This window comes from Lampetra planeri, unplaced genomic scaffold (assembly GCF_965212315.1).
Source record: "Lampetra planeri unplaced genomic scaffold, kcLamPlan1.2.h2 scaffold_262, whole genome shotgun sequence".
NCBI lineage: Eukaryota > Metazoa > Chordata > Hyperoartia > Petromyzontiformes > Petromyzontidae > Lampetra > Lampetra planeri.
Window position 1 is genome coordinate 35,262 of NW_027615090.1, and position 25,479 is coordinate 60,740.

Here is a 25,479-nt window from a genome sequence, read left to right on the forward strand (position 1 = left end):
ACCCACCCACACGGCCACCGTGAACCCCACCCACCCACACGGCCACCGTGAACCCCACCCACCCACACGGCCACCGTGAACCCCACCCACCCACACGGCCACCGTGAACCCCACCCACCCACACGGCCACCGTGAACCCCACCCACCCACACGGCCACCGTGAACCCCACCCACCCACACGGCCACCGTGAACCCCACCCACCCACACGGCCACCGTGAACCCCACCCACCCACACGGCCACCGTGAACCCCACCCACCCACACGGCCACCGTGAACCCCACCCACCCACACGGCCACCGTGAACCCCACCCACCCACACGGCCATCGTGAACCCCACCCACCCACACGGCCATCGTGAACCCCACCCACCCACACGGCCACCGTGAACCCCACCCACCCACACGGCCACCGCGAACCCCACCCACCCACACGGCCACCGCGAACCCCACCCACCCACCCGGCCATCGTGAACCCCACCCACCCACACGGCCATCGTGAACCCCACCCACCCACACGGCCATCGTGAACCCCACCCACACGGTCACCGCGAACCCCACCCACCCACACGGCCATCGTGAACCCCACCCACCCACACGGCCACCGCGAACCCCACCCACCCACACGGCCATCATGAACCCCACCCACCCACACGGCCACCGTGAACCCCACCCACCCACATGGCCACCGTGAACCCCACCCACCCACACGGCCACCGTGAACCCCACCCACCCACACGGCCATCGTGAACCCCACCCACCCACACGGCCACCGTGAACCCCACCCACCCACACGGCCACCGTGAACCCCACCCACACGGACACCGTGAACCCCACCCACCAATCCACCCACCCGGCCATCGTGAACCCCACCCACCCACACGGCCATCGTGAACCCCACCCACCAATCCACCCACCCGGCCATTGTGAACCCCACCCACCCACACGGCCATCGTGAACCCCACCCACCCACACGGTCATCGTGAACCCCACCCACCCACACGGCCATCGTGAACCCCACCCACCAATCCACCCACACGGCCATCGTGAACCCCACCCACCCACACGGCCACCGCGAACCCCACCCACCCACACGGTCATCGTGAACCCCACCCACCCACACGGTCATCGTGAACCCCACCCACCCACACGGTCATCGTGAACCCCACCCACCCACACGGCCATCGTGAACCCCACCCACCCACACGGCCATCGTGAACCCCACCCACCCACACGGCCACCGTGAACCCCACCAACCCACACGGCCATCGTGAACCCCACCCACCCACACGGCCATCGTGAACCCCACCCACCCACACGGCCATCGTGAACCCCACCCACCCACACGGCCATCGTGAACCCCACCCACCCACACGGCCACCGCGAACCCCACCCACCCACACGGCCATCGTGAACCCCACCCACCCACACGGCCACCGTGAACCCCACCCACCCACACAGCCATCGCGAACCCCACCCACCCGGCCATCGTGAACCCCACCCACCCACACGGCCATCGTGAACCCCACCCACCCACACGGTCATCGTGAACCCCACCCACCCACACGGCCATCGTGAGCCCCACCCATCCACACGGCCATCGTGAACCCCACCCACCCACACGGCCATCGTGAACCCCACCCACCCACACGGCCACCGTGAGCCCCACCCACCCACACGGCCATCGTGAATTCCACCCACCCACACGGCCATCGTGAACCCCACCCACCCACACGGCCGTCGTGAACCCCACCCACCCACACGGTCACCGTGAACCCCACCCACCCACACGGCCATCGTGAACTACACCCCACCACCCACACGGCCATCGTGAACCCCACCCACCCACACGGCCACCGTGAACTACACCCCACCACCCACACGGCCATCGTGAACCCCACACACCCACACGGCCATCGTGAACTACACCCCACCACCCACACGGCCATCGTGAATCCACCCACCCACACAGCCATCGTAAACCCCACCCACCAATCCACCCACACACCGACACGGCCATCGCGAACCCCACCCACCCGGCCATCGTGAACCCTACCCACCAATCCACCCACACGGCCACCATGAACCCCACGTCGAGATGGAGGAGGTGGAGGAGGTGGACGATAAGGAGGTGGAGAAGGAGGTGGAGGACAAAGATACATCTGCTCCCACTTCATCTGTGGAACGAACACCCAGAGCATGCATTGTTTCTACATCATTAGACCTCCTTTGCCAGTACCAAAATATAATAGTCGGGTTTTTTCCCTTTTTTCTGGCAACAAAACTGAAACCTTTTACAAGTTCAAGTTTTCAAGTTCATTTATTAGGTATAGAGCCCTGTGAGCCATTCGGCTCTTGAATCGGGTGCAACCGCAACAAACAGAAAACAAAAACATGAACAAGAAAACATCTTGTAGTGAATATGTGACTGAGTGCAAACAGAAAATCCAAGAAGAGATAGCAAAATATTGCAGAAAAAATCACCGTTACACACCAACGCTGTGTGCAAAAATCCGAGTGGGATGCAAGTCAAACAACAACAACAACCACAAGACAACTTAGATTAAGGCCATCAGTCTAACTCTGTACTACAACAACACAAACGTGGCCAAACCAAAACACTTTTCGAAAATAACCAAAATAAAGCCATAAAAGTCAAACAACAACAACAACAACCACAAGACAACTTAGATTAAGGCCATCAGTCTAACTCTGTACTACAACAACACAAACGTGGCCAAACCAAAAAACTTTTCGAAAATCACCAAAATAAAGCCATGAAAGCAATGAAACAGTGCAGGTCATAGGAACTGTGACCGAATTTTCACAAAAAACGACATGAACAACATGTACTACCAAAACCCTGCAGCCCATAGCTGGCTGCATGAGTCAATCCACAACAGCAGGAGCATCAGTCGGAGTATCAAGATGTTTCAATGCACCTTTAAGATCAGCACATTAAATCAAAACACAGATCATATTCTTAGGTTTTTTCGGTAAAGTCACCAGGTAGGTAAAACATAAAAATTAATAAAAGTAAAATAAAATAAAAATCACGACGTTTCGGAGGCAACACAAGCTTCCGTCTTCAGGTGGAACCGTCACAGCCACGACAGCTGTATCGAGTAAATGAGAGATTGCAAGAGCTACTACGTGACTTTACCGAAAAAACCTAAGAATATGAATCCTTGCAGTCACGAAAGCTTTAAATCTAGAACACAGATCATACTTTTCAGCAATCATCCGGAGCGAAACATTTTTATTTTAGGCCACTAAATTGCAGTGGCAGGAATCACGTGTGCCATTAACCACAATACTTGCGGTCAAAATGCAAACAACAAAAAACACACTATGATCATACATGCATTGTCCTTGAAACTGAAACGGATTTGTCCACACCAGTGTGTTTTTTTGTTTGCAATTTGACCGCAAGTATCGTGGTTAATGCAGTTTTGTTGCCAGAAAAAAGGGAAAAACCCCGATTATTATATGTTGGTACTAGCAAAGGAGGTCTATTGATGTAGATCAGGGGTCTCAAACTCAAATTACCTGGTGCCCGCTGGAGGCAGTATTTGGGTGAGGCTGGGCCGCATCAGGTATTCCACAAAAAAAACTTTGCTAAAAAAATCCAAACTTCTCAAATGTCATTACTAACAGTTATTTAACTTCAATGGGTTCTTCTGAACATGAATAGAATATTGAAGAACATGGACGGTTCTTATGAACATGGCTTCTCTTGCCTACTTCTTGCTGCCGGAGACCTGGCAGCGCTTCCTCTCACATAGCTGAGCCACATTTGGCTTGAGGGAGGAAGCAGTTGAGACCCTCAGTATGGCTTGAAGATGATCATCAGTAAGTCTGGACCTGTACTTGGACTTCTTGAAGTTCAAGGCGGAGAAGAGCTTTTCACACAAATATGTGGTACGCTTGAACATTCGGGAAAGCTCAGGGAAGCTGGGGTTCAATTCTCGCAAAAATTGCCCAAGCTCGTCTTCTTTTCCACTCACCTCCCTGAACTTGGCTTTGAGGTCAGAGTTGCACTGCAGGTCAATGACCTCCATTTGAAGCACAGGAGGGGCATCTTGCACATCAAAGGAGAAGGGATCTGCAAAAATTTGAAAAGTGGCTCTGTGCGTCTTGAAGTCTGCAAATCTGTGATCAAATTCCTCCTGTAGCCTCAAAATGGCATCAACATACTTCTCACCACTGAATGGTGTTGCCTGCATTCAGGAGTGCCTTGCATGCTGGGAAATGGCAAAGGTTTGTCGGAGAAAGCTGGGCTTTCCATAACACAAGTTTTGTGGAGAATGCTCTCACGTTCTCATAGGCAGCACTGACGAGCTGCCCCTGGCCTTGTAACTTCTTGTTCAGTACATTCAGCTCATGCGTGATGTCAACAAGAAAAGCGAAGTCCATGAACCATTTGGGATCACTTAGCACAGGAACAGCCACCCCATCCTTCTCCATGAAGGCTTTCACTTCTGCTCTCAACTCAAAAAATATCTTCAAGACGTTTCCCCTGCAGAGCCAACGTACCTCGGTGAAGTAGAGCACATTCTCATATTCTAACTCCATTTCCTCTAAAAAAAAGTACGGAACATCTGGTGCTTTAAGCCCCTGGATCTGATTTGGTTCATGCATTTCACAACAACAGACATCACATTGTCAAACTTCAGGCATTTGCTGCAAAGGGCCTGCTGATGGATGATGCAGTGCAGAGCAATGGCTTCCTCCACACCTTCCTCTTCTAGTTTTCTTTGAACAAGTGCCACCAGTCCATGTTTCCTCTCTGTCATTGATGGCGATCCGTCGGTTGTTATTCCAACAAACTTCTTCCATGGCAAACCGGCATTCACAATGGCATCACACAGCTGGCAAAATATCTCCTGAGCGGTGGTGTGGCCATGCATTGGAATAACTGAGAGCAACTCCTCCATCACTTCAAAATTGTCATCAACACCTACGGACACATATTGTGAGCTGGGCAGTGTCAGTGATGTCTGAACTCTCGTCAAGAGCGACTGAGTATGCATTGAAAAATGTGGCTTTCTCACGCAGTTGATCATAAATGTCACTTGACAGGTGAGAAATGCGCTCTGCCACGGTGTTAGCAGAAAGGCTGATGTTGCTAAACTGACCTTTCTTTTCCAGACAGACTATACTTGCAGCCTGTAAGATGCACTTCTGTGAATGGCTTTCCTGCCTTAGCAATCATCTCACTAACCACGTAGTTTACTTCGACTGCTGCATTATTCTCTTTGGTTGCTTTCTTGAAGACATTTTGTTGCCTCGGTAGACATGTTTTAAGATTGGCAACCCGGTTGGCTTTCTCATCTCCCTGGTATTTTGCATACTCCTCAGCATGTCTAGTTGAGTAATGACGTTTGATGTTGTATTCCTTGTGCACCGCAACTTTTTCTGTACAAATAAGACACGTCGGGGTGCTCATGTGCTCAACAAAGAAATATTGCATCTGCCACTTTTCCTGAAATTGTCTCTGCTCATCACCAACCTTTCTCTTCACTGCAGGCTTTGAAAAAGACAAGATTGGGGCTGTGTGACAAGCTCTATATTCATTCCACTTGCTGCCGCTCACGCAATAAAGTTTCAGTCACGTGTTTAGCCAACCAGCGACGCACGGAGACGTCATTTCCGCAAATGCACGTCATTTCCGCTTTTTTCCGGTAACAACAGGTGCGTAGATTATGGGGGGGGGGGGGGGGTGTAATGCGTTCCCATCAGATTTCGTCCCCACACCCCAGTCACAGGCAGACACAGCTGTAGCGGCTGCTACTATACACGTTTCTCTGCTCAAAGCACGGGGATCTGAGCCGGGATGAGCTGTGGATCTGCGCTTTGACGCGCTCTGGTGCGCGCACAGTGGAGAGCCGACAGAGGGAGAGGAGAGGACTATTTGAGGCAGCGTCATTGTGTGACCACGGGGTTCAAATGCTGCTGGCCACTGTCGGGGCTTTCGCTGCCTTCAGTCACATCATCATATTTTTTCTATACATTTTTGTGCTTACTTTGTGCCGGCGTGTTGGCTTGCCTGCGTTCCGGGACTTACTTGAGCAGATCCGGTACGTCTCGTATCGAGAAAAAAATGAATGTTAAGAAAGTTTTAAAAGAAATGATTAAAATAAAATATACCAATATAATGTAATCACTAGAAAATTACGGAGCCCCTGTTGACATCGGTGGATGAATTACTAATTTGTGGCCACGCAATAACAAGATAATCTAACAAGTTATATATAAAGCTTTCGTAACAACAGCATCACAATTTCATAAAATAATAACAAATGGTATGTGTGTGTGTGGTATGTGTGTGTGGTATGTGTGTGTGGTACGTGTGTGTGGTGCGTGTGTGTGTGTGTGGTACGTGTGTGTGTGGTATGTGTGTGTGGTATGTGTGTGTGGTGCGTGTGTGTGTGGTACGTGTGTGTGGTACGTGTGTGTGGTACGTGTGTGTGGTGCGTGTGTGTGTGTGTGGTATGTGTGTGTGTGGTATGTGTGTGTGGTACGTGTGTGTGGTGCGTGTGTGTGTGTGTGGTGCGTGTGTGTGTGTGTGGTATGTGTGTGTGGTACGTGTGTGTGGTACGTGTGTGTGTGGTACGTATGTGTGTGTGGTACGTGTGTGTGGTATGTGTGTGTGTGGTACGTGTGTGTGGTACGTGTGTGTGGTACGTGTGTGTGTGGTGCGTGTGTGTGGTACGTGTGTGTGTGGTGCGTGTGTGTGGTACGTGTGTGTGTGGTACGTGTGTGTGGTATGTGTGTGTGGTACGTGTGTGTGTGGTACGTGTGTGTGGTACGTGTGTGTGTGGTGCGTGTGTGTGGTACGTGTGTGTGTGGTACGTGTGTGTGGTATGTGTGTGTGGTACGTGTGTGTGGTACGTGTGTGTGTGGTGCGTGTGTGTGTGGTACGTGTGTGTGTGGTGCGTGTGTGTGGTACGTGTGTGTGTGGTACGTGTGTGTGGTGCGTGTGTGTGTGGTACGTGTGTGTGTGGTACGTGTGTGTGTGGTACGTGTGTGTGTGGTATGTGTGTGTGGTACGTGTGTGTGGTACGTGTGTGTGTGGTACGTGTGTGTGGTACGTGTGTGTGTGGTGCGTGTGTGTGTGGTACGTGTGTGTGGTGTGTGTGTGGTGCGTGTGTGTGGTATGTGTGTGTGGTATGTGTGTGTGGTACGTGTGTGTGGTGCGTGTGTGTGGTATGTGTGTGTGGTATGTGTGTGTGGTACGTGTGTGTGGTGCGTGTGTGTGGTGCGTGTGTGTGGTGCGTGTGTGTGGTATGTGTGTGTGGTATGTGTGTGTGGTACGTGTGTGTGGTATGTGTGTGTGGTACGTGTGTGTGGTGCGTGTGTGTGTGGTACGTGTGTGTGGTACGTGTGTGTGGTGTGTGTGTGTGGTGTGTGTGTGTGGTACGTGTGTGTGGTATGTGTGTGTGGTACGTGTGTGTGGTGCGTGTGTGTGTGGTACGTGTGTGTGGTGCGTGTGTGTGGTATGTGTGTGTGGTGTGTGTGTGTGTGGTACGTGTGTGTGGTATGTGTGTGTGGTACGTGTGTGTGGTACGTGTGTGTGTGGTGCGTGTGTGTGGTACGTGTGTGTGGTGTGTGTGTGTGGTACGTGTGTGTGGTGCGTGTGTGTGGTGTGTGTGTGTGGTACGTGTGTGTGGTGTGTGTGTGTGGTACGTGTGTGTGGTATGTGTGTGTGGTACGTGTGTGTGGTGTGTGTGTGTGGTACGTGTGTGTGGTGCGTGTGTGTGGTGTGTGTGTGTGGTACGTGTGTGTGGTGTGTGTGTGTGGTATGTGTGTGTGGTACGTGTGTGTGGTGCGTGTGTGTGTGGTACGTGTGTGTGGTGCGTGTGTGTGGTACGTGTGTGTGGTGTGTGTGTGTGGTACGTGTGTGTGGTGTGTGTGTGTGGTGCGTGTGTGGTGCGTGTGTGTGTGGTACGTGTGTGTGGTACGTGTGTGTGGTATGTGTGTGTGGTATGTGTGTGTGGTACGTGTGTGTGGTACGTGTGTGTGTGTGTGGTACGTGTGTGTGTGTGGTGTGTGTGTGTGGTACGTGTGTGTGGTATGTGTGTGTGGTATGTGTGTGTGGTGCGTGTGTGTGGTGCGTGTGTGTGGTATGTGTGTGTGGTGCGTGTGTGTGGTACGTGTGTGTGGTGCGTGTGTGTGGTATGTGTGTGTGGTATGTGTGTGTGGTACGTGTGTGTGGTACGTGTGTGTGGTGCGTGTGTGTGGTACGTGTGTGTGGTGCGTGTGTGTGGTACGTGTGTGTGGTGCGTGTGTGTGGTATGTGTGTGTGGTATGTGTGTGTGGTGCGTGTGTGTGGTACGTGTGTGTGGTGCGTGTGTGTGGTGCGTGTGTGTGGTATGTGTGTGTGGTGCGTGTGTGTGGTGCGTGTGTGTGGTGCGTGTGTGTGGTGCGTGTGTGTGTGGTACGTGTGTGTGGTGCGTGTGTGTGTGGTACGTGTGTGTGGTGTGTGTGTGTGGTACGTGTGTGTGGTGTGTGTGTGTGGTGCGTGTGTGTGGTGCGTGTGTGTGTGGTACGTGTGTGTGGTACGTGTGTGTGGTGCGTGTGTGTGGTATGTGTGTGTGGTATGTGTGTGTGGTGCGTGTGTGTGGTACGTGTGTGTGGTGCGTGTGTGTGGTGCGTGTGTGTGGTATGTGTGTGTGGTGCGTGTGTGTGGTGCGTGTGTGTGGTGCGTGTGTGTGGTGCGTGTGTGTGTGGTACGTGTGTGTGGTGCGTGTGTGTGTGGTACGTGTGTGTGGTGTGTGTGTGTGGTACGTGTGTGTGGTGTGTGTGTGTGGTGCGTGTGTGTGTGGTACGTGTGTGTGGTACGTGTGTGTGGTGCGTGTGTGTGTAGTACGTGTGTGTGGTACGTGTGTGTGGTACGTGTGTGTGTGGTGTGTGTGTGTGTAGTACGTGTGTGTGGTACGTGTGTGTGGTGTGTGTGTGTGTAGTACGTGTGTGTGGTACGTGTGTGTGTGTAGTACGTGTGTGTGGTACGTGTGTGTGTGGTATGTGTGTGTGGTGCGTGTGTGTGGTGCGTGTGTGTGTAGTACGTGTGTGTGGTACGTGTGTGTGTGGTATGTGTGTGTGGTATGTGTGTGTGGTGCGTGTGTGTGGTATGTGTGTGTGGTACGTGTGTGTGGTGCGTGTGTGTGGTATGTGTGTGTGGTGCGTGTGTGTGGTACGTGTGTGTGGTGCGTGTGTGTGTGGTGCGTGTGTGTGGTACGTGTGTGTGGTGCGTGTGTGTGTGGTACGTGTGTGTGGTACGTGTGTGTGGTGCGTGTGTGTGGTATGTGTGTGTGGTGCGTGTGTGTGGTACGTGTGTGTGGTGCGTGTGTGTGGTACGTGTGTGTGGTGCGTGTGTGTGGTATGTGTGTGTGGTGCGTGTGTGTGGTGTGTGTGTGTGGTACGTGTGTGTGGTACGTGTGTGTGGTATGTGTGTGTGGTGCGTGTGTGTGGTATGTGTGTGTGGTGCGTGTGTGTGGTGTGTGTGTGTGGTACGTGTGTGTGGTATGTGTGTGTGGTATGTGTGTGTGGTATGTGTGTGTGGTACGTGTGTGTGGTGCGTGTGTGTGTGGTACGTGTGTGTGGTACGTGTGTGTGGTACGTGTGTGTGGTACGTGTGTGTGGTACGTGTGTGTGGTGCGTGTGTGTGTGGTACGTGTGTGTGGTATGTGTGTGTGTGGTACGTGTGTGTGTGGTACGTGTGTGTGGTATGTGTGTGTGGTACGTGTGTGTGGTGCGTGTGTGTGGTATGTGTGTGTGTGGTATGTGTGTGTGGTGCGTGTGTGTGGTATGTGTGTGTGGTACGTGTGTGTGGTATGTGTGTGTGGTATGTGTGTGTGTGGTACGTGTGTGTGGTACGTGTGTGTGTGGTATGTGTGTGTGTGGTACGTGTGTGTGGTACGTGTGTGTGTGGTATGTGTGTGTGTGGTACGTGTGTGTGGTACGTGTGTGTGGTGCGTGTGTGTGTGGTACGTGTGTGTGGTACGTGTGTGTGGTACGTGTGTGTGTGGTACGTGTGTGTGTGGTACGTGTGTGTGGTGCGTGTGTGTGTGGTGCGTGTGTGTGGTACGTGTGTGTGGTGCGTGTGTGTGGTACGTGTGTGTGTGGTATGTGTGTGTGGTGCGTGTGTGTGGTACGTGTGTGTGGTACGTGTGTGTGTGGTACGTGTGTGTGGTGCGTGTGTGTGGTACGTGTGTGTGGTACGTGTGTGTGTGGTGCGTGTGTGTGGTACGTGTGTGTGGTACGTGTGTGTGTGGTACGTGTGTGTGGTGCGTGTGTGTGGTACGTGTGTGTGTGGTGCGTGTGTGTGTGGTACGTGTGTGTGTGGTGCGTGTGTGTGGTACGTGTGTGTGGTACGTGTGTGTGTGGTGCGTGTGTGTGGTACGTGTGTGTGTGGTGCGTGTGTGTGTGGTACGTGTGTGTGTGGTGCGTGTGTGTGTGGTACGTGTGTGTGTGGTACGTGTGTGTGTGGTACGTGTGTGTGGTACGTGTGTGTGGTGCGTGTGTGTGTGGTACGTGTGTGTGTGGTACGTGTGTGTGTGGTGTGTGTGTGTGGTACGTGTGTGTGTGTGTGGTACGTGTGTGTGGTGCGTGTGTGTGGTGCGTGTGTGTGGTACGTGTGTGTGTGGTGCGTGTGTGTGGTGCGTGTGTGTGGTACGTGTGTGTGTGTGTGTGTGTGGTGCGTGTGTGTGGTACGTGTGTGTGTGGTACGTGTGTGTGTGGTGTGTGTGTGTGGTGTGTGTGTGTGGTGCGTGTGTGTGGTACGTGTGTGTGGTACGTGTGTGTGGTGCGTGTGTGTGGTGCGTGTGTGCGTGTGTGTGTGGTGCGTGTGTGTGGTACGTGTGTGTGGTGCGTGTGTGTGGTGCGTGTGTGTGTGTGTGGTATGTGTGTGTGGTACGTGTGTGTGGTGTGTGTGTGTGTGGTGCGTGTGTGTGGTGCGTGTGTGTGGTACGTGTGTGTGGTGTGTGTGTGTGTGGTGCGTGTGTGTGGTGCGTGTGTGTGGTGCGTGTGTGTGTGGTATGTGTGTGTGGTGCGTGTGTGTGGTATGTGTGTGTGGTGCGTGTGTGTGGTACGTGTGTGTGGTGCGTGTGTGTGTGGTGCGTGTGTGTGGTACGTGTGTGTGGTGCGTGTGTGTGTGGTGCGTGTGTGTGGTGCGTGTGTGTGGTACGTGTGTGTGGTGTGTGTGTGTGTGGTGCGTGTGTGTGGTGCGTGTGTGTGGTGCGTGTGTGTGTGGTATGTGTGTGTGGTGCGTGTGTGTGGTGTGTGTGTGTGTGGTGCGTGTGTGTGGTGCGTGTGTGTGGTGCGTGTGTGTGTGGTATGTGTGTGTGGTGCGTGTGTGTGGTATGTGTGTGTGGTACGTGTGTGTGGTACGTGTGTGTGGTGCGTGTGTGTGTGGTGCGTGTGTGTGGTACGTGTGTGTGGTGCGTGTGTGTGTGGTGCGTGTGTGTGGTGCGTGTGTGTGGAACGTGTGTGTGTGGTACGTGCGTGTGTGTGTGGTACGTGTGTGTGTGGTACGTGTGTGTGTGGTACGTGTGTGTGTGGTACGTGCGTGTGTGTGTGGTACGTGTGTGTGTGGTGCGTGTGTGTGTGGTACGCGTGTAGACTTCTAAGATGAACCAAAATAATGATGCACATCGTCATGTGCAGTCTGTGGCTCGGTGCGTAAATGTCACCACCAGAGGATGAGGGAATTAAAATCATTAAAATGCATCCACACACAGCAGGTGTCAATAATGATGTAAAACAGCCCAGACTGTAAAATGTAGATATTAGCTCAATGACGTGTTATAAACTTGTAGTAACGCTCACGCCTCGTTCACACCGGAGTTGGAGGCACACTTGTTTATTTGAACACCAACGTTGTGACATACACAATTGAGGGGGTATCGGCCCCCTCACCCGTCTATCTGAGGACACACCTCTCTAGGCTAACCCTAGCCTGCCTCTGAGTCCTCCACTAATGGGCTAGGGGAGGCTATCTTGGCCCGACACTGGTCAGTCGGGCCCGGTACCCAGAGTCCAGACCAGCACTGGCTCTGGCTCTGGTACCACGCCACTGGCTCGAGCCTGCGCGGTCCTGATAAGGACGGCGTGCCAGGGGGAGTCCAGGGCTCTATCTCAGACGTCTTCCGCCTCCTCTTCTTTAGCTAAACATCACTCCCGAGCCTCCCGATACATTCCCCTTTTATACACCCCCCTCCCTGAGGGGTGGGGCCCCGGGGGATCGTAACGTCCGAAGCGCGGACGTCGTAGAGGCCACCTGCTTGTGCACACATGTAGCCCCGCCTACTGTGCTTCTTTACCATATGCTGCCATGCATAACGGGCTCTCTGTAACAGCCCTACAAACTGCTGCGGTTTAGAATAATCCGTCTGCCTAAAGGAGCCGTGGTGTCCCTTGAATTTGCCTTCAATTTAACAAATTTTGTGTGTGTGTGTGTGTGTTCCGTTCGTTTTCTCCGCTGGACACAGAGGTCGCCTTTAGCTCAAGATGCCACTTTATTAATCACTGCCACAAAGACTGATACCGTCACTGCGGTATAGCCTAAATAAGTCCCACTGCATTGTAAGTGGCATGTGTGTGCTGTTTTAAGCGTCGTTTTATGTGCGTTCCGGGACCTGTGCTCGTCATACCTGCGTTCCGGCACCTTGTGATTTACAAATGAAGCACTGGATACGTCATGAGCTGCGCGAAAGAGGGCGGAAAACTATGAATCTTAATTTAGGAGCTTTCGTGACTGCAGGAATTATTCTTTGGTTCTTTTCGGTTAAGTCACGTCTAAAAATAAAATAACAAATTAAAATAACATATTACATTACGCCGTTTCGATTGCAACACAAGCAATCATCATCAGGCATGAAAGAAATAGCAACAAAAATCTAACTAGAAAACTATAGACAGACGTACAAGCAGACAGACATCACGACGGCACACAGAGAGAGGACACAAATCGGCTGTGTGAGCAACAAAAATCTAACTAGAAAACTATAGACAGACATACAAGCAGACAGACATCACGACGGCACACAGAGAGAGGACACAAATCGGCTGTGTGAGCAACAAAAATCTAACTAGAAAACTATAGACAGACATACAAGCAGACAGACATCACGACGGCACACAGAGAGAGGACACAAATCGGCTGTGTGAGCAACAAAAATCTAACTAGAAAACTATAGACAGACATACAAGCAGACAGACATCACGACGGCACACAGAGAGAGGACACAAATCGGCTGTGTGAGCAACAAAAATCTAACTAGAAAACTATAGACAGACATACAAGCAGACAGACATCACGACGGCACACAGAGAGAGGACACAAATCGGCTGTGTGAGCAACAAAAATCTAACTAGAAAACTATAGACAGACATACAAGCAGACAGACATCACGACGGCACACAGAGAGAGGACACAAATCGGCTGTGTGAGCAACAAAAATCTAACTAGAAAACTATAGACAGACATACAAGCAGACAGACATCACGACGGCACACAGAGAGAGGACACAAATCGGCTGTGTGAGCAACAAAAATCTAACTAGAAAACTATAGACAGACATACAAGCAGACAGACATCACGACGGCACACAGAGAGAGGACACAAATCGGCTGTGTGAGCAACAAAAATCTAACTAGAAAACTATAGACAGACATACAAGCAGACAGACATCACGACGGCACACAGAGAGAGGACACAAATCGGCACAAAGAGAGGGGGGTCGTTTCTGTGACGGTCCCTTAAATATAGAGAGGGGGGGGGGGCGGGGACGGAGATAGGGAGGGGGCAGAGAGAATTAGCATATCAATGAGTGTACCCCTACATACTCCTGTTGTGAACGGGCACGCAAGCTTGAAAATTAGGAGACATGCACACGAAAATTAAATTGTATTATCATGAATTTCACCCTCCGCACATCCAAAGCCACTCTTTTCTCTCCCGGCTTCCTCTCTCACTCACGCTCACACGTACACGTACACACACACACACGACCCCGCCCCCCATGTCACTCACATGCATGCCGCATTCACTGGACAGGCACACAGTGGGAAACCAGAGCAGCATAACATTGTCCCACACAGCAGCTACCAGCGGGGTTGCTACAATATAAAACTCGCGGGCCGCACTAACATTCAACTTTCATATTAAGGTGGGGGCCACGAAATATCGTCCCGAGGGCCGCAATTGGCCCGCGGGCCGCGAGTTTGAGACCCCCGATGTATAGATGCCAGAGGTGTGGACTCGAGTCATGTGACTTGGACTCGAGTCAGACTCGAGTCATGAATTTGATGACTTGCGACTCGACTTGGACTTGCATAACAATGACTTTGTCCCACCTCTGATAGATGCTCACCTTGAAACCTCGTTACTTTGATAGTGGCGCTGTCATTGAGCTGTTCGCCTTTTGGCGGCCTCTGGTCTAGCACCAATTGGATCGAGGCTCAAAAGAAAGCCGGCCCTTGGTGTGGACCAATCAGTTTCAAGGACAATGCAGATATTATCAGAGCGTGTTTTTCGCTTGCGATAATAAAATAATGAAAATAAAACATAATAACATAATTCTCACGACGTTTCGGCCACAACGCAAGCAGCCGTGTCCTCAGGCGAAGAACAGGTCTGTCGGAAAGACAGCGTCTGAATGAAACACCACCAGGTTTGGCAGCATATATTTAAGCTGCTGGGTTAGAGGGGGAAGGGCGCCTTGACAAAGGAATTTGCATATCAAGAGGAATTTAGCATATTTCAATAAACGTCGTTATTTAATTTAATTGCTTTTTTCCACCTACGGTGACTTTACCGGAAAAACCAAGGAGTTTGTGGATTCCTTGCAGCCACGAAAGCTTTGATTGCAACACAAGAAATCATCGTCATCAGGTGTGAAACCCCACAGCAAGAAAATTTGTATTTTCTTGCTAAACCACAGCAATTTTTTTTTTAAATTTAATTTTGTGTGAAACCCACGGCAAGAAAAATTGCAATTGTCAAATTTTGTGTAAACCACAGCAAATTTTTTTAAATTTTTTAAAGTTTGTGTGAAACCCACGGCAAGAAAATTAGTATTTTGTCAAGTTTTGTGTGTAAACCACAGCAATTTTTTTTTAAATGTAAACATTTTGTGTGAAAACCACAGCAAGAAAATTTGTATATTGTCAAGTTTTGCGTGTAAACCACAGCAAATTTTGAATTTTTTTTTTATTTTGTGTGAAACCCACGGCAAGACATTTTGAATTTTTTTTAAATTTAGCGTGAAAACCACAGCAAGAAAATTAGTATTTTGTCAAATTTTGCGTGAAAACCACCGCAATTTTTTTTTAATTAAAATTTTGTGAAAACCACAGCAATTTTTTTTTTGCTGTGGTTTTCACACCCCCAATTACGATCGCCTGTGTTGCAATCGAAACGTCGTGAGAATTTTATTGTTTTATTTTTTCCTATTTTATTATTTCCCTTCTACGTGATGACTTTACCGAAAGAACCAAGAAGATGAATCCCTGCAGTCACGAAAGCTTTAAAAAGGGATGTTATTATCTGATCATTGAAATATATTTGTTGGCGTCTGTCTGTCGGTCTGTGTGTGCGCCTTCCTTGTAACGCTTCTAACTGACAAACTACTCGCTCTAGACCACGCCCACTCACTCTAGACCACGCCCACTCGCTCTAGAACACGCCCACTCGCTCTAGACCACGCCCACTCACTCTAGACCACGCCCACTCGCTCTAGAACACGCCCACTCGCTCTAGACCACGCCCACTCACTCTAGACCACGCCCACTCGCTCTAGAACACGCCCACTCGCTCTAGACCACGCCCACTTGCTCTAGACCACGCCCACTCGCTCTAGACCACGCCCACTCGCTCTAGACCACGCCCACTCGCTCTAGACCACGCCCACTCGCTCTAGACCACGCCCACTCGCTCTAGACCACGCCCACTTGCTCTAGACCACGCCCACTCGCTCTAGACCACGCCCACTCGCTCTAGACCACGCCCACTTGCTCTAGACCACGCCCACTCGCTCTAGACCACGCCCACTCACTCTAGACCACGCCCACTCGCTCTAGAACACGCCCACTCGCTCTAGACCACGCCCACTTGCTCTAGACCACGCCCACTCGCTCTAGACCACGCCCACTCGCTCTAGACCACGCCCACTCGCTCTAGACCACGCCCACTCGATCTAGACCACGCCCACTCACTCTAGACCACGCCCACTCGCTCTAGACCACTCCCACTCGCTCTAGACCACGCCTACTCACTCTAGACCACGCCCACTCGCTCTAGACCACTCCCACTCGCTCTAGACCACGCCCACTCGCTCTAGACCACGCCCACTCGCTCTAGACCACGCCCACTCGCTCTAGACCACTCGCTCTAGACCACGCCCACTCGCTCTAGACCACGCCCACTCGCTCTAGACCACGCCCACACGCTCTAGACCACGCCCACTCGCTCTAGACCACGCCCACTCGCTCTAGACCACGCCCACTCGCTCTAGACCACGCCCACTCGCTCTAGACCACTCGCTCTAGACCACGCCCACTCGCTCTAGACCACGCCCACTCGCTCTAGACCACGCCCACTCGCTCTAGACCACGCCCACTCGCTCTAGACCACTCCCACTCGCTCTAGACCACGCCCACTCGCTCTAGACCACGCCCACTCGCTCTAGACCACGCCCACTCGATCTAGACCACGCCCACTCGATCTAGACCACGCCCACTCACTCTAGACCACGCCCACTCGCTCTAGACCACTCCCACTCGCTCTAGACCACGCCTACTCACTCTAGACCACGCCCACTCGCTCTAGACCACGCCCACTCGCTCTAGACCACTCCCACTCGCTCTAGACCACGCCCACTCGATCTAGACCACGCCCACTCGCTCTAGACCACGCCCACTCGCTCTAGACCACTCCCACTCGCTCTAGACCACGCCCACTCGATCTAGACCACGCCCACTCACTCTAGACCACGCCCACTCGCTCTAGACCACTCCCACTCGCTCTAGACCACGCCCACTCGCTCTAGACCACTCCCACTCGCTCTAGACCACGCCCACTCGCTCTAGACCACGCCCACTCGCTCTAGACCACGCCCACTCGCTCTAGACCACTCGCTCTAGACCACGCCCACTCGATCTAGACCACGCCCACTCACTCTAGACCACGCCCACTCGCTCTAGACCACTCCCACTCGCTCTAGACCACGCCTACTCACTCTAGACCACGCCCACTCGCTCTAGACCACTCCCACTTGCTCTAGACCACGCCCACTCGCTCTAGACCACGCCCACTCGCTCTAGACCACTCGCTCTAGACCACGCCCACTCGCTCTAGACCACGCCCACTCGCTCTAGACCACGCCCACTCGCTCTAGACCACGCCCACTCGCTCTAGACCACGCCCACTCGCTCTAGACCACGCCCACTCGCTCTAGACCACGCCCACTCGCTCTAGACCACGCCCACTCGCTCTAGACCACGCCCACTCGCTCTAGACCACGCCCGCTCGCTCTAGACCACGCCCACTCGCTCTAGACCACTCCCACTCGCTCTAGACCACTCCCACTCGCTCTAGACCACGCCCACTCACTCTAGACCACGCCCACTCGCTCTAGACCACGCCCACTCGCTCCAGACCACGCCCACTCGCTCTAGACCACGCCCACTCGCTCCAGACCACGCCCACTCGCTCCAGACCACGCCCACTCACTCTAGACCACGCCCACTCACTCTAGACCACGCCCACTGACTCTAGACCACGCCCACTGACTCTAGACCGGCAACTTCCTTGTGTTTTGTGAAGTTTAAACAAAAAGTCGTGTAGAGAAATAAATAAATAACTGGATCCCACTTTACGTGTCTTTCACACAAGGTCGCCCTGCCTCAACATGACATGATACCAGCATCACCACAACCATCACCACAACAACCACAACCACCACAACTATCACCATCACCACAACAACCACCACAACCATCACCACCATCACGACAACCACCGCCACAACCACCATCACCACAACCACCACAACCACAACCACCACCACCACAGCCACCACAGCCACAACCACCACCACCACCATCACAGCCCTCGTTGCTGTAGAGTCGTCGTAGGAGGTGGTGGTGGAGGTGGTGGAGGTGGTGGTGGTGGAGGTGGTGGTGGAGGTGGTGGAGGTGGTGGAGGTGGTGGTGGAGGTGGTGGTGGACGAGGTGGAGGAGTAGGAGGCGGTGATCATGGCGTGCTGCCTCAGCGAGGAGGAGGAGGAGGCGCGGAGGATCAACGCGGCCATCGAGAAGCAGCTCAAGAGAGACAAAGACGTGAACAGGAACGAACTCAAGCTGCTGCTGCTCGGTCAGTACAGGTGTGTGTGTAGGTGTGTGTGTGCAGGTGTGTGTGTGTGTACAGGTGTGTGTGTGCAGGTGTGTGTGTGTGTGCAGGTGTGTGTGTGTACAGGTGTGTGTGTGTGCAGGTGTGTGTGTGTGTACAGGTGTGTGTGTGTGTACAGGTGTGTGTTTGTGTGTACAGGTGTGTGTGTAGGTGAGTAGGTGTGTAGGTGTGTGTGTGTACAGGTGTGTGTGTGTGTGTACAGGTGTGTGTGTAGGTGAGTAGGTGTGTGTGTGTACAGGTGTGTGTGTAGGTGTGTGAGTGGGTGAGTGGGTGAGTGAGTGGGTTAGTGGGTGAGTGAATGGGTGAGTTGGTGAGTGAGTGGGTGAGTGAGTGGGTGGGTGAGTGAATGGGTGAGTGGGTGAGTGAGTGAGTGGGTGAGTGAGTGGGTGAGTGAGTGGGTGTGTGTACAGGTGTGTGTAGGTGTGTGTACAGGTGTGTGTGTGTGTACAGGTGTGTGTGTGTGTACAGGTGTGTGTGTAGGTGAGTGGGTGGGTTAGTGGGTGAGTGAATGGGTGAGTTGGTGAGTGAGTGGGTGAGTGAGTGGGTGGGTGAGTGAATGGGTGAGTGGGTGAGTGAGTGAGTGGGTGAGTGAGTGGGTGAGTGAGTGGGTGAGTGAGTGGGTGAGTGAGTGGGTGTGTGTACAGGTGTGTGCAGGTGTGTGTACAGGTGTGTGTGTGTGTACAGGTGTGTGTGTGTACAGGTGTGTGTGTAGGTGAGTGGGTGTGTAGGTGTGTGTGTGTGTACAGGTGTGTGTGTAGGTGTGTGAGTGGGTGAGTGGGTGAGTGAGTGGGTTAGTGGGTGAGTGAATGGGTGAGTGGGTGAGTGAGTGGGTGAGTGAGTGGGTGGGTGAGTGAATGGGTGAGTGGGTGAGTGAGTGAGTGGGTGAGTGAGTGTGTGAGTGAGTGGGTGTGTGTACAGGTGTGTGTGTGTGTACAGGTGTGTGTGTGTGTGTACATGTGTGTGTGTAGGTGAGTGGGTGTGTAGGTGTGTGTGTGTGTACAGGTGTGTGTGTGTACAGGTGTGTGTGTAGGTGAGTGGGTGTGTAGGTGTGTGTGTGTGTACAGGTGTGTGTGTAGGTGTGTGTGTAGGTGTGTGTGTAGGTGTGTGAGTGGGTGAGTGAGTGGGTTAGTGGGTGAGTGAATGGGTGAGTGGGTGAGTGAGTGGGTGGGTGAGTGAATGGGTGAGTGGGTGAGTGAGTGAGTGGGTGAGTGAGTGTGTGAATGAGTGTGTGTGTGTACAGGTGTGTGTGTGTGTACAGGTGTGTGTGTAGGTGAGTGGGTGTGTAGGTGTGTGTGTGTACAGGTGTGTGTGTAGGTGTGTGAGTGGGTGAGTGGGTGAGTGAGTGGGTTAGTGGGTGAGTGAATGGGTGAGTGGGTGAGTGAGTGGGTGAGTGGGTGGGTGAGTGAATGGGTGAGTGGGTGAGTGAGTGAGTGGGTGAGTGAGTGTGTGAATGAGTGGGTGTGTGTACAGGTGTGTGTGTGTGTACAGGTGTGTGTGTGTGTACAGGTGTGTGTGTAGGTGAGTGGGTGTGTAGGTGTGTGTGTGTACAGGTGTGTGTGTAGGTGTGTGAGTGGGTGAGTGGGTGAGTGAGTGGGTTAGTGGGTGAGTGAATGGGTGAGTGGGTGAGTGAGTGGGTGAGTGGGTGGGTGAGTAAATGGGTGAGTGGGTGAGTGAGTGAGTGGGTGAGTGAGTGTGTGAGTGAGTGGGTGTGTGTACAGGTGTGTGTGTGTGTACAGGTGTGTGTGTGTACAGGTGTGTGTGTAGGTGAGTAGGTGTGTAGGTGTATGTGTGTACAGGTGTGTGTGTAGGTGTGTGAGTGGGTGAGTGGGTGAGTGAGTGGGTTAGTGGGTGAGTGAATGGGTGAGTTGGTGAGTTGGTGAGTGAGTGGGTGAGTGAGTGGGTGGGTGAGTGAATGGGTGAGTGGGTGAGTGAATGGGTGAGTGGGTGAGTGAGTGAGTGGGTGAGTGAGTGGGTGAGTGAGTGGGTGTGTGTACAGGTGTGTGTGTGTGTGTACAGGTGTGTGTGTGTGTACAGGTGTGTGTGTAGGTGAGTAGGTGTGTAGGTGTGTGTGTGTACAGGTGTGTGTGTAGGTGTGTGAGTGGGTGAGTGGGTGAGTGAGTGGGTTAGTGGGTGAGTGAATGGGTGAGTTGGTGAGTTGGTGAGTGAGTGGGTGAGTGAGTGGGTGGGTGAGTGAATGGGTGAGTGGGTGAGTGGGTGAGTGAGTGGGTGAGTGAGTGAGTGGGTGAGTGAGTGGGTGAGTGAGTGAGTGGGTGAGTGAGTGGGTGAGTGAGTGGGTGTGTGTACAGGTGTGTGTAGGTGTGTGTACAGGTGTGTACAGGTGTGTGTACAGCTCAAGAGAGACAAAGACGTGAACAGGAACGAGCTCAAGCTGCTGCTGCTGGGTGAGTGTGTAGGTGTGTGTACAGGTGTGTGTAGGTGTGTGTATGTACAGGTGTGTGTGTGTACAGGTGTGTGTACAGGTGTGTGTGTGTACAGGTGTGTGTGTGTACAGGTGTGTGTACAGGTGTGTGTGTGTACAGGTGTGTGTGTACAGGTGTGTGTGTGTGTACAGGTGTGTGTGAGTGTGTAGGTGTGTGTACAGGTGTGTGTACAGGTGTGTGTATGTACAGGTGTGTGTACAGGTGTGTGTGTACAGGTGTGTGTACAGGTGTGTGTACAGGTGTGTGAGTGGGTGAGTGAGTGGGTGAGTGAGTGAGTAGGTGAGTGTGTACAGGTGTGTGTACAGGTGTGTGTGTGTATGTACAGGTGTGTGTACAGGTGTGTGTGTACAGGTGTGTGTGTAGGTGAGTGTGTGTGTGTACAGGTGTGTGTGTGTACAGGTGTGTGTGTGTACAGGTGTGTGTGTAGGTGAGTGTGTGTACAGGTGTGTGTACAGGTGTGTGTACAGGTGTGTGAGTGGGTGGGTGAGTGAGTGGGTGAGTGAGTGGGTGTGTGTACAGGTGTGTGTAGGTGTGTGTACAGGTGTGTGTACAGGTGTGTGTGTGTGTACAGGTGTGTGTGTAGGTGAGTGGGTGTGTAGGTGTGTGTGTGTACAGGTGTGTGTGTAGGTGTGTGAGTGGGTGAGTGGGTGAGTGAGTGGGTTAGTGGGTGAATGAATGGGTGAGTGGGTGAGTGAGTGGGTGAGTGAGTGGGTGGGTGAGTGAATGGGTGAGTGGGTGAGTGAGTGAGTGGGTGAGTGAGTGTGTGAGTGAGTGGGTGTGTGTACAGGTGTGTGTGTGTGTACAGGTGTGTGTGTGTGTACAGGTGTGTGTGTAGGTGAGTGGGTGTGTAGGTGTGTGTGTGTACAGGTGTGTGTGTAGGTGTGTACAGGTGTGTGTGTGTGTACAGGTGTGTGTGTGTGTACAGGTGTGTACACCTGTGTACAGGTGTGTGAGTGGGTGAGTGAGTGGGTGAGTGAGTGGGTGAGTGAGTGAGTAGGTGAGTGTGTACATGTGTGTGTACAGGTGTGTGTACAGGTGTGTGTGTAGTGTGTGTGAGTGGGTGAGTGAGTGGGTGAGTGAGTGGGTGAGTGAGTGAGTGAGTAGGTGAGTGTGTAGGTGAGTGAGTGAGTGGGTGAGTGAGTAGGTGAGTAGGTGAGTGTGTAGGTGAGTGAGTAGGTGAGTGAGTAGGTGAGTAGGTGAGTGAGTAGGTGAGTGTGTAGGTGAGTGAGTAGGTGAGTGAGTAGGTGAGTGTGTAGGTGAGTGAGTAGGTAGGCGAGTGAGTCTGTAGGTGAGTAGGTGAGTGTGTAGGTGAGTAGGTGAGTGAGTAGGTGAGTAGGTGAGTGAGTAGGTGAGTGTGTAGGTGAGTGTGTAGGTGAGTAGGTGAGTAGGTGAGTGAGTAGGTGAGTGTGGAGGTGAGTGAGTAGGTGAGTGAGTAGGTGAGTGTGTAGGTGAGTGAGTGAGTAGGTGAGTGAGTAGGTGAGTGTGTAGGTGAGTGAGTGAGTAGGTGAGTGAGTAGGTGAGTAGGTGAGTGAGTAGGTGAGTGTGTAGGTGAGTGTGTAGGTGAGTAGGTGAGTGAGTAGGTGAGTAGGTGAGTGAGTAGGTGAGTGTGTAGGTGAGTGAGTGAGTAGGTGAGTGAGTAGGTGAGTGAGTAGGTGAGTGAGTGAGTAGGTGAGTGTGTAGGTGAGTAGGTGAGTGAGTAGGTGAGTAGGTGAGTGAGTAGGTGAGTGTGTAGGTGAGTGAGTGAGTAGGTGAGTGAGTAGGTGAGTGAGTAGGTGAGTGTGTAGTTGAGTGAGTGAGTAGGTGAGTGAGTAGGTGAGTGTGTAGGTGAGTGAGTGAGTAGGTGAGTGAGTAGGTGAGTGTGTAGGTGAGTGAGTGAGTAGGTGAGTGAGTAGGTGAGTGAGTAGGTGAGTGAGTAAGTGAGTGAGTGAGTAGGTGAGTGTGTAGGTGAGTGAGTGAGTAGGTGAGTGAGTAGGTGAGTGAGTAGGTGAGTGAGTAGGTGAGTGAGTAGGTGAGTGAGTAGGTGAGTGAGTAGGTGAGTGTGTAGGTGAGTGAGTGAGTAGGTGAGTGAGTAGGTAAGTGAGTAGGTGAGTGAGTGAGTAGGTGAGTGTGTAGGTGAGTGAGTGAGTAGGTGAGTGAGTAGGTGAGTGTGTAGGTGAGTGAGTAGGTGAGTGAGTAGGTGAGTGAGTAGGTGAGTAGGTGAGTGAGTAGGTGAGTAGGTGAGTGTGTAGGTGAGTGTGTAGGTGAGTAGGTGAGTGAGTAGGTGAGTAGGTGAGTGTGTAGGTGAGTGTGTAGGTGAGTAGGTGAGTGAGTAGGTGAGTAGGTGAGTGAGTAGGTGAGTGTGTAGGTGAGTGAGTGTGTAGGTGAGTAGGTGAGTGAGTAGGTGAGTAGGTGAGTGAGTAGGTGAGTGAGTAGGTGTGTGAGTAGGTGAGTGAGTGAGTAGGTGAGTGAGTAGGTGAGTGAGTAGGTGAGTGTGTAGGTGAGTGAGTGAGTAGGTGAGTGAGTAGGTGAGTGAGTAGGTGAGTGTGTAGGTGAGTGAGTGAGTAGGTGAGTGAGTAGGTGAGTGAGTAGGTGAGTGAGTAGGTGAGTGAGTAGGTGAGTGAGTAGGTAGGTGAGTGAGTGTGTAGGTGAGTAGGTGAGTGAGTAGGTGAGTGAGTAGGTGAGTGTGTAGGTGAGTGTGTAGGTGAGTGAGTAGGTGAGTGAGTAGGTGAGTGAGTAGGTGAGTGTGTAGGTGAGTGAGTAGGTGAGTGAGTAGGTGAGTGAGTAGGTGAGTGTGTGAGTAGGTGAGTGAGTAGGTGAGTGTGTGAGTAGGTGAGTGAGTAGGTGAGTGAGTAGGTGAGTGTGTGAGTAGGTGAGTGAGTAGGTGAGTGAGTAGGTGAGTGAGTAGGTGAGTGTGTAGGTGAGTGAGTGAGTAGGTGAGTGTGTAGGTGAGTGAGTGAGTAGGTGAGTGAGTAGGTGAGTGAGTAGGTGAGTGTGTAGGTGAGTGAGTAGGTGAGTGAGTAGGTGAGTGAGTAGGTGAGTGTGTAGGTGAGTGAGTAGGTGAGTGAGTAGGTGAGTGAGTAGGTGAGTGAGTAGGTGAGTGTGTGAGTAGGTGAGTGAGTAGGTGAGTGAGTAGGTGAGTGTGTGAGTAGGTGAGTGTGTGAGTAGGTGAGTGAGTGAGTAGGTGAGTGTGTAGGTGAGTGAGTGAGTAGGTGAGTGAGTGAGTAGGTGAGTGTGTAGGTGAGTGAGTAGGTGAGTGAGTAGGTGAGTGAGTAGGTGAGTGTGTAGGTGAGTGAGTAGGTGAGTGAGTAGGTGAGTGAGTAGGTGAGTGTGTGAGTAGGTGAGTGAGTAGGTGAGTGAGTAGGTGAGTGTGTGAGTAGGTGAGTGAGTAGGTGAGTGTGTAGGTGAGTGAGTGAGTAAGTGAGTGTGTAGGTGAGTGAGTGAGTAGGTGAGTGTGTAGGTGAGTGAGTAGGTGAGTCAGTAGGTGAGTGAGTAGGTGAGTGTGTGAGTAGGTGAGTGAGTAGGTGAGTGAGTAGGTGAGTGTGTAGGTGAGTGAGTGAGTAGGTGAGTGAGTAGGTGAGTGAGTAGGTGAGTGAGTAGGTGAGTGTGTGAGTAGGTGAGTGAGTAGGTGAGTAGGTGAGTGAGTAGGTGAGTGTGTAGGTGAGTGAGTGAGTAGGTGAGTGAGTAGGTGAGTGAGTAGGTGAATGAGTAGGTGAGTGAGTAGGTGAGTGAGTAGGTGAGTGTGTAGGTGAGTGAGTGAGTAGGTGAGTGAGTAGGTGAGTGAGTAGGTGAGTGTGTAGGTGAGTGAGTGAGTAGGTGAGTGAGTAGGTGAGTGTGTAGGTGAGTGAGTGAGTAGGTGAGTGAGTAGGTGAGTGAGTAGGTGAGTGTGTAGGTGAGTGAGTGAGTAGGTGAGTGAGTAGGTGAGTGAGTAGGTGAGTGTGTAGGTGAGTGAGTGAGTAGGTGAGTGAGTAGGTGAGTGAGTAGGTGAGTGTGTGAGTAGGTGAGTGAGTAGGTGAGTGTGTGAGTAGGTGAGTGTGTGAGTAGGTGAGTGAGTGAGTGAGTAGGTGAGTGTGTAGGTGAGTGAGTGAGTAGGTGAGTGAGTGAGTAGGTGAGTGAGTAGGTGAGTGAGTAGGTGAGTGAGTAGGTGAGTGTGTGAGTAGGTGAGTGAGTGAGTGAGTAGGTGAGTGTGTAGGTGAGTGAGTGAGTAGGTGAGTGAGTGAGTAGGTGAGTGAGTAGGTGAATGAGTAGGTGAGTGAGTAGGTGAGTGAGTACGGAAGAGAGACAAAGACGTGAACTAAAACCCGGCGACCCGAGTTCGATTCCCGCTCACGGCAAACACCACCAGTGACGATAATCTGAACCGGTCCTGGGCCTCCCCTAGGTCGACTCAGCCTCAAACGAGTACCTGGTGCGATGTGTAAACATCGCCACTGGGGAGACAAAGGCGGCCGGGCGTGGTGCTGGCCACCCACCCCCCTCGTGTGCCACAGTGCCGGTAGCCTTCATAGGTAGCTGCTAGCTAACAGCACTTGCCCCTACAGTCTGTTAAGGCTACACGGGGGATCGTTGTCTTTGTTTTTTTGTATAGGTATGTATAGTTTCGTGTACAGCTGTGTGTACAGGTGTGTGTGTCTGTGTGTGTGTCTGTGTGTG

The 25,479-nt window shown here is 52.3% G+C and overlaps 2 protein-coding genes across 3 annotated transcripts in view; both read left to right on the top strand.

Moving 5' to 3' along the window:
• LOC144740664 (guanine nucleotide-binding protein G(q) subunit alpha-like) overlaps positions 1–5,656 on the top strand; it is a 32,889-nt gene extending 27,233 nt beyond the window's left edge. Inside the window, exon 10 of the mRNA XM_078623463.1 lies at positions 5,527–5,656. Within this exon, the coding sequence (XP_078479589.1) occupies positions 5,527–5,533 (7 nt within the window). The 3' untranslated portion in view covers positions 5,534–5,656. The remainder of the gene's footprint in view (positions 1–5,526) is intronic.
• Positions 5,657–17,811: 12,155 nt separating this feature from the next.
• Positions 17,812–25,479, top strand: part of LOC144740663 (guanine nucleotide-binding protein subunit alpha-11-like) — a 28,948-nt gene continuing 21,280 nt past the window's right edge. The window contains exon 1 of one of the 2 annotated variants that reach the window (XR_013589710.1): positions 17,812–18,373. Coding sequence is in view for 1 of the 2 variants with exons in the window: in XM_078623462.1 (XP_078479588.1) it covers positions 18,256–18,373 (118 nt within the window). In the remaining variant the exon portion in view is untranslated. The remainder of the gene's footprint in view (positions 18,374–25,479) is intronic. The other variant, XM_078623462.1, reaches the window with a different exon arrangement.